We start from the raw sequence: 13,848 nt of genomic DNA, 5'->3' as shown, positions 1-13,848 counted from the left end.
CCAGGAGAAACATATTACCTAGCATGACAAGTATCTTCTTTGTATTTATAATGTAAATGTGCTCATACAAGTCACCTTTCTTCCTTGTCATGCCTGACAAAATGAAACTAGTAAAAATATCTCATCTATTTTTTCCTGCCTGTTTAAAACTGCTATACTTTACACATAAATTATGCTGGGGGTGTTACTATATATTGATCACTTTAGTGATTTGGTTTTGAATGAAGTCTATGTTCCTTCTTCAACAAAAAGTACACAATTCAGGGGCTGTATCAACCAGGGCTGCCTTAGGAAAGAAAATGTATCTGTTTTTGGAAGGCTATTATGTCATAGTAGCTTACTCTGAAAAGCTGTAGTTTGTACCAGCATACACACACAAGCAGGCACCACAGTTGCAAACCTGACATGACCATTTTTAAGGCTACTTATACAAACAAACTCTCAGAGTGGAGAAAATGAGGTTACCATGAGATATGTTTTCCTAAGAGGGCTTAGGCTATAGAAATGTTTACACACTAAGTCCTACTCATACAAGATTCAATAACTCCTGTTTTTTTCTTTAAAATGTTAGTTACAGGCTTCAAATCTCCTCCTTGGAATTTATCACCATGCATGCATTTTGCTGTTTTATTTATTTGCGGAAGATTAAAGAAAAAGTTCCTGACTTGGGCGGCCTAGGTTAGCCCCATGTCATGTAATCCTGGAAGCTAAGCAGGGTCAACCCTGCTTAGGTGGATGGGAGAACACTGTGGAAGTTCAGGGTGGCTAGGCATAGGCAGGCAATAGCGAACCAATCCTGTTATGCTTTTGCCTTGAAAACCCCAAGGGATTACCTTAAGTCAACTGCGACTTGGTAGCACATTATATACACAGACGAAGGAAGGTCTACTGTGGTGATTTTCACAGATCCTGCTGGGAACCTCTCTTGTTCTGTGAGATTCTGTGTATTTGCTGTGGAACTCATTTATCCTTCATACACAAGTCAGAGTTAGAGGAAAGCACATCTGCAGTTAGGCCATACCCATACTGCATCACCGTATACCCAATACACAGTGGTGGGATTCAAATAATTTAACAACTGGTTCCAGTGGTGGGATTCAAATAATTTAACTGGTTGCTTAGAAGCACCATTTTAACAACCAGTTCTGCTGAAGTGGTGCGAACCTGCTGAATCCCACCACTGCCAATACACCTGTACAGATGACATTGCAGAAGAAAAACGCTAAAAATGGACACAGAGATACTTTCAGAGGGTAGCTGTGTTGGTCTGCAATAGAGTCGAATCCAGTAGTACCTTAAAGATGAATGAGATTTTCTGTGTATAAGTTTTCAAGAATCAAAGCTCCCTTTGTATTTGATAAAGGAAGCTCTGGCTCTCAAAAGTTTATACCCCGATAATCTTTTGGTCTCTAAGAGGCTACTGGGATTGCATATAGCTATCTACACTCACAATCCCTCATAAATTGTGTTCTAATAACCTTAAGATTCATCAGAAGGCAGTTTGAAAACCCCTGTTTAATGGATCTATATGTAGTGATATCAGAACAATGTCAATTTCAGTAGCCTCATTTTCGCATACCAATTGCAATGAAAATTTGTCAACCATTTCACTTATAGTACCACAATACAGCCCTGGCCATTCAAGAATAATCTGAAGAGTCAATTTATGGAAAAGATATATGCATCTGACCTCTATATATTTGCAATAGTTGTATGTTAATTTATTACATGTGAATTTGGAGGAAGAGATTGTTAAAATTCAATTACATACAAAAATATTGAAATTAACTATTATATTAAACATAAATTTTAAAAATTAATATTTTGTTGCTGCCTGTACATAAAAGACCACTTTTTATATGTGTCTTTATAAAAGACATATTTATGAGTTGGATCCAAAGTATCATGAGTGAAACAAAATTCAAAGAATGGAATTTTCCCATCATGCTCCTCCAGCTGGGCCCTGAAATCTTGATCCAGGAGGTCAGGGGATGCTCATAACAGGGCAGTGTGGGAGCAGAGTGGGGGCTCTACCCTAGAAGGAAGTACCCAAAATTGCAGCCTCCATTCATTGGAAGGACTGCCCTACTTATATGAGGAGCTGCTATGAAAAAGGTGAAAAAACACCTTTTGGGTTCAATCTTATTTCTTTATATATTTAACATTTCTTTATATATTTAACTTTATATATTTAACGCCCATAGAAGCATTACTTCTGAATCTAACAGAAGCATGGTAATTAACAGTTTCGTAATCTTTCTAAGTATTCTTTGCCAAAAAGAAATATAATTTTTCCTATAGCATTTGTTGTACCTCAATCAATGGGACCACAATTGCCATTACAAATGTTTCTGGCTCAATTTACATGCCATCTTTTCTTGACAATACCAGGGCAGAAGCAAAGATATCAATAGTGATGTTTGTGATGGTGCTTTTATGAGGTACACAATTTACTGAGACCGGCAACTCATTTCAGATATCTTCGAACACTCATCAGATGGTGGTGTCTTTCAGTCACCATTGACCTGGAATGGATTTGAACCAACAATGTAGAGATGTAAGGTTCTGTCTTCAGCTGTTACTTCCTCCTGAAACGCATGGTTTTGTGGGTACAGCAGAAGCCTGTATGTTATTTTGAGCACCGGTAGATACTTTGCTTTGTAAAAAATGTCTATTTTTAAAAAAAATTATATATATATATAGCCTTTGCAAAAAAATGTAATAAAGAACGTAAAGTAATTCAGTTGGAATGTCTTGACAGAATTTGGGTTTAAAATACAACTTTGAATTTTTCCCTGTTACAGAAGAAGAGCAAGAAACCTCAGGGGATTTCGGTAGTGGTGGATCAGTGATATTATTGGATGATTTGGAAGAAGACCATAAAGCAGCAAAAAAGAACAAGGAAGGAATACAGAAGATTCATGTAAGAGCAGCCAATGATGATGACGAAGATGAAGATGATGATAAGGATGATGAAATTGGCTATATATGGTAGTTCCCATAGCTCTGAGGACTCATGTTTTGCACAATATCACAAGTCATTTCATATCTCTACAATGGTAACTGAAGCATCAGACATCACTTTCAGAGCTCAGTCTACAGCTGTCTGGGCCTTCCAGAAGGCACACAGATCTCTCTCACAGCTGGGCTTCCCCATTCACTTTACTGCTAGGGGACAACTCCACAAGCACAATGGAGATGAGCATACAGAGCTGATCCTGACATTGAAGTGAACTGGGAAGACCGTGCATTTGTGAATGCTCCTTGTACATGTGCAAAGACCTTGCACACGAGTGCATTGGGGCTCTTGTACACAGGTAACTGCTGGATGGTAACAATAGTCTGTCTACCCCTCCCCCCAATTCAATTTGTACAGTGTGTTTAATTTGGAAAGTAGCTTTCTTGCACCACTAGCTACTGTTTGGAATAACTGTGAGCATTGTTCTCTTTTGCCAGCATGGTGACGCATCTTGTTTAGTCAGATTTTCATAGCTTAATTCAGTCATGCAGCACATGACATTTCTGTTCATGGAATATAGAACACAGCAGGGGAGTCAGTGCATCAGAGCAGCAGTTCCAGATTTCTCTTAAGTTGTCAGTACTGAAGTTTTCAATGACTGATTTCTTTGTGCCATTTGTTATTACTGTGCTTTGCGATTTTAAGCAGGTGGTTCTCTCTCTTTTTTTTCTCCATCTGGTACTTGTTAGGAAATATCAGCTCAGCAGTCTGGCTTGGTCACCCACTGACTTGAAGTCAGAAAGAATTCAGGTTTAGTTTCTCCTCACTTCCTCTGACAATGGTTGGCAGAGACCTAGTCAGGAACTCAGTGAAATTCACCTCTCCTCCATCTCAAGACTAAGACAGTTCAGGACAACATCTCAGATGATCTTTTCTCCTATTCATTAAATCAGTTCAGCTTAAATTAATCAATATGGACTTCATTTTGATACGTCTTGATGGCACCCCTGGTCCCTTCCCACTTTTAGTGAGGCAAACAGGACCTGAATAGTCTTTCAAAGCATATGAAGAAGAAATGCTTTCCATGTGCATTTCTTTGTATCTGTGCAGTCATTCTGCAGGCTTTCAGGTCTTGCTTTGATCAAGTTTGCACTAATGCTATGCAAGCTGCCTCTGCTTTCTGAATAGCATACCACTGGATTTGCTGAAAATGCTTTTTCTTCATTTACTCTAAAATGATGCCTCATTTGGAAGCACTGAAACTGTCAGAGGCACTAACCATCTTCTTTCCTTTAAATTGCTGATATTTATTTGGATTTTAAAAAAATCTTGTGGTAGTTGTATCTTTGGTTATTATCACTCTTGGTAAATACAACAAGTGATAGATTTATAAGGCAGAAGAATATGATTAAAATGATTCTCTCAGTCTTCCCCACAGAGTTGGGTCTCCATAGCAGCATTCCATTGTTGCTGTTGCCATTCAATGTGGAGAAATGAATATGCTATTGTGGAGGTTTTATTATGTTTGTTCCCCTTACAAGGTCAAAGCATGATAATCCCATATGAAGATTTAGGAGAAAGGAAAGAATTTGTAACAAGGCCCATGTTTTTCTCATTAAAGTAACCCCATACAAGTCTTAAATTCTGCAAATACTAAGGGCCACTTTCTGTTTTCTCTATCAGGGCAATTATTGTGCCATTACACCAAAAATGAACATCACCTGAACACTATAAAGACAGCATGTATTTCTTTGAGAAAGAGCTACTTCTTAGTGTGAAATTCTGTGCAGTGCCATAGCATCTACCTTCAGACTACTGTTTGTCCTGTATACTACTATGCTTATTTACGCTTTTCATGTATTTTTGTACAGTGTACCATATAAGATCTTCTGGTTATAATGAACCCCTTCCAGTGCTACTGCGAAATGTCATAAGGTTAACGTTTCATTATGCCTCTTTCCATTGGTTTCAATATTTGCAGGGAGAGCCACCTAAATTCATTGACTTCATTAAGTTTAATAGTACTCCATCAAGATGGTATCTCCTAGGTACAGTCTTTAGCAAGCAACCCTAAACACAGTAGAGTCAAATAACTGAATGAGCAGTTTATACAGTTTCCAAAAATAACACTTTTACAACTATAATCCAAGGATGTACATGGCACACATTTTGAAACTCTTGTCATCTCATTACAAAGATATGAAGGGGGGGGGGGAGGAGGTCTGCTTATTGACTTTAACTACAAAAGTGGGAAGCATATGGTTTATGTTACTATACTTCGTGCAGATTCAAGTCCAGTAGCACCTTAGTGACCAATAACATTTCCAGGGTGTAAACTTTCAAGAGTCAAAGATCCCATCAGATATCTGATGAAGAAAGCTTTGATTCTCGAAAGTAATACCCTGGAAATCTTGTTGGTCTTTAAAGTGCTGCTTTAAGTCATGCTCTTCTACTACCGATACAGCTAGCAGCCTGTAACCATAGTTTAATTGGGGCTGGGAGCCTGCTGAATGAAGTCCTTAGGCTTTACTTTGATTGGGATTCAATGTCTATACATTTTAGCAACAGATGGATGATGCAGTTTTATGCTGGATTCTGTAGCTTTCGAAGGCCCAGAGGGACATGAGCTGTCACAAGAATTGGGTTGAAGGTGCTTTTTTCTTTCTTCATTCCCATGCGGTGGGGCCTGGAATTCTCCCAGAATTACATCTGATTTGCTGACTACAGAGATTATATCCCTTGAAGGAAATGGCAGTTTCAGAGGCTGGTTCCTCTGGTGTCACATGCCTGCTGAGTGCCCTTCCTTCCCCAATCTCTATCTATCCCAGAGACTGCCCCCAAAATCAAGAAATTCCCCAAACTGGAGCTATCAACCCAACCATTCCAGTAAAGCTATAGAACTGTTCTTGCACATAACACTGTAATAGCAAGGGAAAGATGCTGAGTCAGCAGTTGCAACTTCATGAGAAATGGGACCAGCTTCATATCTGAGCAACTGTGCAAGGATTACAATTTCATCACCTGGTATTCTATAAGATACCCAGCTTACAGAGCAATTCACAGAATCAGGCAAAGGTGCCCAACTGAAAGTAAGTTATTTGAAATTAATGCAGCTTGGATGGGATTGCTTCCAGACGAAATATAAAAATGATGCTAGCCACTCAATGTCTGACATATAAAATAGTGTGTATTGTGCTTTTAATCTCTATTGGAATTTTGAAGAAAGTACCCAATTACAACCTGCAACCCACCATAGTGGTTGCTTACTTACTTAATTTAATAATATCTGTAGTGGGTAAATTCATTGTTGTTGGGTACTGTGTTGGATCATTCATTATTGTTGGGTAACTAGTGGCTCCATCCAGAAAGGGAAGTAAATCTGTTGGTAGAAGTGGGACATGGCCACACCAGCAGATTTGTCCCCCTCCTTGGGCACTGGTCAATCCACCACCAAGCGGCTGCCGCCACCCCAGTAAAACGCAGCAAAGGACACTATACCAGCATCCTTGAGCCCCTGCCATCAGCACAGTGGGGGCATTCCGGGCGTGTGGCTGGGGGAGGAACCAACTTTAGTTGACTCCCTCCCAGCTGTTCACCCATTGCACCAACAGCCAGGACTGCTGACTTACACCACCAAAATGGTGCTCTAAGTCTATTCAGCTCCATAGGGGTTTCCTGGTGGTGGAGAGGCTATTCAGCACTTAAAGCCTTCCCATGCTGTTGGGAAGCCTCTTTGGGGGTAGTTGATGGGGTTGCCCATTACTATGAAGTGCTATGATTTGTTAAATGCATTTCATTCCTCTTTGTGCATGCACCAGAGTTAGATTTCTGCCCTCAGATTATAAAAGGTCTCTTGATACAAAAAAGATTGCTGAAATTGCTAAATTGCTGTCATTTTTGTAATTATGGGGCTTTTTAAGCATGACATATTTTAAGACCTCAGCATGTCTTTATCTAATCCTGGCAATGGTCTTTTCCGGACAGCAGAAATAAAGCATCCTGCAGACATTTTAAAAAGACCCATTTGGCTTTTTGTGCTTGCTCTGTACAGACAATGCAAGTGTTGTCAGCCAAAACAGTTCTTTCTTCCCACCTGCCGATCGATGGAGCTCTTGTCACTTTCAAAGTTGTGCTCGCCATTTTGTGTGCTGCTGAAGAGATTCCCTTGCCTCTGCCATTTGGTGAGGTTTTCCATGGAGGTTTCTTATGCTTGCAGCTCATCCACAAGCAATTCACTGTGAAAAGTAAATGAATAAAGTTTGTTTTGCCTCGCAATCCCATGCACGTGTCCTTTTTCCTTTTTTTTTTTTGCTTTTGAGGAGGATGTTTGCAAAACTACAATGATATAAATTCGTATATTGCAGGTTCTTGCATCCTTCCTGCTTTTGTTCGCAAAGGCAAACAGGAAATGTCTTCAACTCAATTTCAGGGGGGGGAAAGATTGCTAGTTTAGCAATTATTTTTTGACAAACCCAGGTTGAGAGAAATAAAACATTCTGAAGACATTTGGGGGGAGAGAACTGTGCAAACTTCTTCCCCAAACAGCTTTATATAACATCTTCAAGATGTTATATTTCTGGTGTGTGGGAAAGACCTCAGAGAACAGCTTTCCCTGGTTCAATCCCTTGTTGCTGGAGTGTGTATATGCAAATTCCAGTCTATGCTTATCAGTTGTCCAGTTGTGGCTGGCAGTTCCCCACCTCAATGCTCCATTCTCCATGTTCCGTCAATGGAGCATCAAAATAAAAAAAATAGAGAGATTGATGGCCCAGACCTGTGATGTCATGGCAATAGTGATGCTCCCCCACCCCCGGGCTCCACAACAGCCCCTTGTAATGATTCTGGAGGTTGACAGCACAGGACTGATAGCCCGTTTCTAACCACATGAGTCTAACCAGTTGTATTGGTCTTCCCCATCTCACCAAATCCGCTCTCCCTTAATCTCAGTTAAGTACCATCAAAATCAATTGAATCTAAAGTCACATGCTACTACCATATCCTATTGGTTTCAATAAAAACATTTTAACTGGGAGTAAAGGTTTGTCTGGTGACACTGTAGGATCTTTTTTGTAGTATTCATGGTGTATGATCTCTTTATTCACACATCAAATCCCTTTGACTTCTGATTTTGTTTATTTACATCTCTGCTGTACTTAGAAACTGGTCCCTTTTGTGTTAAAATCCTGATATTTCTTTTTGTTCAGGATTTAAATCTGCTGTGATATCATGTTTTCACATTGTTTTTAAAAAACGAGTTTAAAAGCCTGTATGGGAAATTTTATGGCAACAGAGGGTGATATGAAAATTACATAGAATGATGAATTCAGACACATCTGTACTGGATTGATTGCCAAACAGAAACAACAATTTTGAGACACTTAGTTCCAAGTAACCAGCATATCTACTACTAAGAGAAGCAACTTTGAAGATAGCCCAGTTCAAACTTTCTTTTGTACAGCATATTTGCCTGGTTTCTGATTGGCAGGGGCTGATGGCAATGGCTTCCTAATTGGACCAAAAACTGCAAGGTCTTAAGCGCATAGTACAGAAATACAATTTATTATTGTAATTTCAGTAGGGGAACATGGAACAGCAACAATTAGAAGGATTCTGTCAAATTCTCAGTAGCAATTTAAAGTCAACGGTAATCCATTAAAGCCCTTACCAACCCATTAGAGCAGTGACGAAGAGAAGCATGGTGAGCCTCCTTTTGTGGAGGGGGGGGGGGAATATGGAGTGTAATCTTCCAGTCAGCATTCAGGCAGTTTGTACTGCCTTTTGAATCTTTTACTCCCTCAGAAATGGGTTAGACAAATAAGTTCTAGAAACCAGGAAAACATGGTGACCACCTGAGGTAGAAATAAGCATACCTTTCTGACAACCTTTTGTTCCTAGAACAGCCAGTACAATTCAATAGCTATGGCCAAATCTCTATCAGGCCATATTGCAATTCATTTTTCATTAAATATCTAAAGGGAGAAATTATAATAAATATACCTGTTTTGCCTAGCCAAAATGCTAATAGGCCTCCTATCCTGTCTTTGTGGGAAATGTGTGATTTGTAATTACTAGGGACTATAAACTGCTACGCATACAAAACATAATGGCACTCTGCTGTGCCATATTGCAAAATCATAAAACAGGGTCATTTTATTCAACACTATATAGGATTTTGATTTAGTGATCTGAACTAGTAGCAGGTTCATAGAGGTTACAATAAACTGTGATCTGTATGTGTTCAAGTTCAATGTGTTCCAGATCAAGCCATGTTCTGGACCTGTCTTCAAAAGCAGGGCTTTCAGCAGTTTTGTTTCATTTACATCTCTTGTAAACTTACTTTCTAAAATAATCTAAGCTACTCAAAACTCTTCTGCTTTATTACCAGACATTGCAAAAACTGCAACTGTTCCTTGTTGGCAGTCAGTTTTGACAGCACTAATCATCTGTTTGGGGAACAAGTGTAGAGAATTAGCCAACAGTGCTGCTTACATTTTGGTAGGAAGAAATAAGGGCATGCCTGAAAATCTGATTGGATGGAAAGATCTTCACATGCAGTAGCAGGGATGCAGGAGAATGCTGCATACCACACCCAGGGTATTCATCTAGGTTCTCTTGTAGTAACTTTGGGCTAGTCACAATTCTCTCAGAACTCTCTCAGCCCCACCTACTCACAAGGTGTCTGTTGGGGGAGAGGAAGGGAAGGAGTTTGTAAACCACTTTGAGCCTATTAATAGTAGGGGAAAGCGGGTATAAATCCAAACTCTTCCTATTGTTCTAGTAATTATTTTGATTTAAGCCCACTTCAGTCCATCACCAAGCTTTCCCAACTCCACAAGATCATCACTGCCCTCACAACAAAGTGCAGTGATAGCAAATGGCTATGCACATTTATGAAGGGCTGCACTTACCTGTCTATGGTCCAAGGTGTTCCTGATCTTTAATTGTTCAGAGGACTAGATGAAGAATCTGTTTGAGCTCGGCAGGGAGAGTTCTTCCATCTCAATATATGCTCCATATTTATTAGGCTCAGCATAGGAATAATATTAGGTTTCTGTACAGAATAAAGGAAGGTAGATAAGGTTCCAGTAAACTCCACACACATTGGCATCTGATCGGATGCCAGCAATGCTTCAACTTCTGGGTATAGCCACACCACAGCTGTGAGGTGGTGAATGCTGGCACACTGGCACACCAGTGGGGCTGCCCCTTTTGCAGCAGAAAGAGTAAACATTCTGGCACATGGCTGTGCCGTTCCCCCAGGCTCTTTCAGACCTTCCCCCTCCCCCGGATTAGGCTGTAAGCCTTTATGCTGTCACAAAACATTCTTCCAAATCTCTCTATCATTACAGCCTTTATTTGTGATTTTTTCCAGTGAGGCTTGTTATATGAAGAAACCAATGTAACAATCTAATACATTATGTAAGAGCACAGATGCATGTACAAAAACTTCATCTAAATCAGTGGCATTCAACATGTGCATTTAAGTGTAGAATATGGTCGTAGACAGTTCATGCTATGTGTTTGTTGCATGTTACCTGCCTTGATGTGAATGGCTTGTGCAAAGCTCTCAGCCTAAGTTAAGCTTAAAAAAACAGAAAGAAAGAAATCTAAGAATGTATTCAAGATGCCTCCTAAAAGTCAAAACCACATAATGATTACCTGTGTTTACAAATCAGAAACATAAGTTGGAATAGCATACTCAGTACAGATACTAGGGTGGATGCTTGATATTTTCTGTGAATTTCGATGCATTGGTCAGTTTTGTGACTGTTTTGACAAAGTGTCCAACCTGCAACTCAAGAAGCGTTAATGGCATCACCTTTTCAAAGATGTGTTCAATCCTAATCTAGACACATGATGAATCATTTCCATGACTGTATCATCACAGACCCTCTGAAAAGAACCATCTGTGTTGACTTCGATATGTAAAGAAAAAAAGGCTGCTAATATACATCATGAGTTAAACAAGATTCATGAAAATCTTGCTACATATTTTTTAAACTCCACTATGACTATGCCGAACGTTTGTCTGTAATATTTATATAATTTGAAAGTAAATCTTCGGGTACATTGGAATAATTTTATGAATCAATAAAATAGAATATCAGCACTAGCTATCAGAACAATACATTGGCTACATTACTGGTTCGTAATTAGCACCAATTTCTAAATGGTGCAAGTAACTGCCATTAAATTCATTCAGCAGAGTTCTTTCTCTTGCTCTTTCCTCTCATTTCAGGGTATGCTTTAAAAAAAGATATTTCAGTACATTAAAATATTAAAGAAATGAGACCTTTAATTCTGTATGTGGTAGATCCACTGGCTATTAAATCCTATAGCAGAATTCAGTATCCCATATGACAATGAAGCTGCCAGGTGAAGCTTTTAACTTGCCTGTAGCTTGAGTTAATTTCTGTTTCCATTGGAAGCTAAAATATTCAATTTCCTTCACCTCATTGACCTTACAAAAGTTGTAAAAGATGGAAAGCAAAGAAACCTTCCTACATTATGAAAGACCCAGGTCAGCACTGCTACCCTCAAGCCATTTAGGCCCTTATTTTAAATGGGACCACTTTCAAATGGGTACACTTAGAGGATTGCATCCTAATTTTGTCACAGAATCCCTACCTCCAAAAACATTAGGAAGCCTCCTTAAGTTTTTGCATTGTGCTTTGGTATATTATTTTGATAGACTGCTTTCACAAAAGATAATATTTGTTCACTTTCAACTCAATTGTGTTGAATAAGGCTTTTTGCAATTTTTTTAAACCTATGATTTAAAACCAATATTCTAGCAGTCCCCCAGCACATTGTGATAAGCTCATTGGATTTTTCACTTGGAGTGTGACAAGGGAATACTTGGGGATACTTTTGACTAAAATCAGTGAAAGAGAGATGTTTCAGGAAACATGTCACCTCTGTGCTGAACAATAGAATATCCATTTATGTAAATGTTTATTTTACAGTTAGTATTTCAGTGTGTAATATTCATGTTTGAAGCAATGCAATTTGTTAGTGGGTTCTTTTTGTTTCTTTCTTCCTTTTTGCAGACATTTGGTGTAGGAATGCTTAAATATTAAAAGTTTCACATTATTCTCCTCTAGGCAGCAGATGGACTTAAGATACAATCACGCACTTTTAACTGCCATTGATATTGGTGGCAGAGTTAAGCATCTGATTGATTTTCTCCCATGGAAACCAATGGGACTTGCTTAATTTGGCTGCACTGTGCCTATAGAATCTAAAGGCATCAGTAGCAACAGACCATTCAGTATCTCAACATTTTCATATCCTTTGTTGGTTTTCACTGCAGTCTCTTCTTTCTGCCATACTGGTTTCTTTAATGCATAGACTGCTTTGTACGGTTAATACACATCAAAGAGCCCTTTCTACAGTAGGTGGTACTTGGTCTTTTTATACTTTTCTTAATGCTGCTGATGTCTGTTACTGTTTAATGTGTATGGTTGTAAGGAGAGATCCAAATATTAAGTGTTTAAGTTTTATGTCCCTACTGTAGATGGAATGGACAATATCATAGTTAGAGTAGCATAGTAAATTATGAATGCTTTTTTGCTCATGAAAACTTAAATGGAATGTGAACATTTTGCTGATTTCTTTGGTTAATTGTAAATGCTGAATTGTAGTCCTAAATAGTTGCATTTTTGTCTGTCTCAATAAATTTTAATTTGTCTGCGACTCCCCATTGTCTGACTTTGGTTTTGTTAAATTACTAGAATAAAACAAATTATTGTTCCACATTTTGTCTGGAGTGGTAATGAGCAGAAAAGTAGGTGGTCTGTAATAAAGATGGGCAATTTGTCAAAGTGGGAGGAAGATCTGAGCTCCTATGTTTCATGCATCATCAAGCTCTTTTCACTGGTAGGATAAGCAGATTCCAGATGCACTGACCATTCTTTTCACAACCTACTAGACCATCATGCCACTTAAGAACACAGTACTGCTAGTCTTCATGCGTACAGCAAGGAGTAGCTCCACACCTGAGCCTCTTTTGTGGCGGGGGGAATATGGAACCAATTGTAGCCTCCTATTCCACCATCCTTCATGCAGTGATTGCAGCTATGCTCATTCAGTGGCCAGCTACTAGAAGGGGTCACAAATTCTATGTTCAGCATCTGTTTGTGTCTGCTAATCGTCATCCTTCTGAGAAAGCACCTGGTTCCAGGTGTGTAGACAAATTGAGAAATTATTAATTATTTAACAAGCTGGGCAGTTCATGACATGTTGCTACTTGTCAGAACATCCTTAAACCAGTCAATTGAAACAGTTGTTGATGAAAAATGGTTCCTTTGTTGCAGGTCAGAATAGTCCAGAACAATACAAAGACATCTCTGGCTGCCTATTTTAAAGCAACCAGCATGCCCATTCCCCCCGCCCACCATACAATCATCCCATAGCTGCACTTCAGACCAAAGTATTTGGCCTTCACTAGCTGAGCGGAGGAGAGATACGCAGTCAGGAAGCAACAGAAGAATAGTTTCACACAGCAGATTCACACAGAGCAGAATTCCCATCCCCCAGTGCTCAGGCCACCCCAACACTACTATAGTAATCTAGGAATATGGGCTGATTTTTCCAATAGAGATTACAAATAATGCAGCATAATCCACATGGAACTTCCATGTAAACAATAGTAACAGAAAAAAGCATGATCCACATTGCAACTTGCACAAGAGAGTTATTTGTTACAGAATAGTTCTTTTCTAACTGTAACAGTGAGTAATGTGTGGTTGTCCAGATCAATAGAATATACTCTGAAATGTAGCACAAAAGCAAAGGAGGCAATGATATATTAAAATAGGTGCAGTCCACACATGCCTGGACCTGGATGGCCCACACTAGCCCAATCTCCTCAGATCTCAGAATCTAAG

At 39.2% G+C, this 13,848-nt stretch overlaps 1 protein-coding gene across 3 annotated transcripts in view; it reads left to right on the top strand.

Annotated features, from left to right (window-relative positions):
* SPOCK1 (SPARC (osteonectin), cwcv and kazal like domains proteoglycan 1) overlaps nucleotides 1-12,655 on the top strand; it is a 628,061-nt gene extending 615,406 nt beyond the window's left edge. For 2 of the 3 annotated variants that reach the window (XM_048491083.1, XM_048491082.1), the window contains one exon: nucleotides 2,805-12,655. In XM_048491083.1, coding sequence (XP_048347040.1) covers nucleotides 2,805-2,995 — 191 coding nt within the window. In that variant the 3' untranslated portion in view covers nucleotides 2,996-12,655. Of the gene's footprint in view, nucleotides 1-2,476; nucleotides 2,558-2,804 lie in introns of all 3 variants that reach the window. The other variant, XM_048491084.1, reaches the window with a different exon arrangement.
* The last annotated feature ends 1,193 nt before the right edge of the window (nucleotides 12,656-13,848 follow it).

The sequence above is a fragment of the Sphaerodactylus townsendi genome, linkage group LG03 (assembly GCF_021028975.2).
Source record: "Sphaerodactylus townsendi isolate TG3544 linkage group LG03, MPM_Stown_v2.3, whole genome shotgun sequence".
Classification (NCBI taxonomy): Eukaryota; Metazoa; Chordata; class Lepidosauria; order Squamata; family Sphaerodactylidae; genus Sphaerodactylus; species Sphaerodactylus townsendi.
This window is presented reverse-complemented; position numbering and strand designations above follow the sequence as displayed.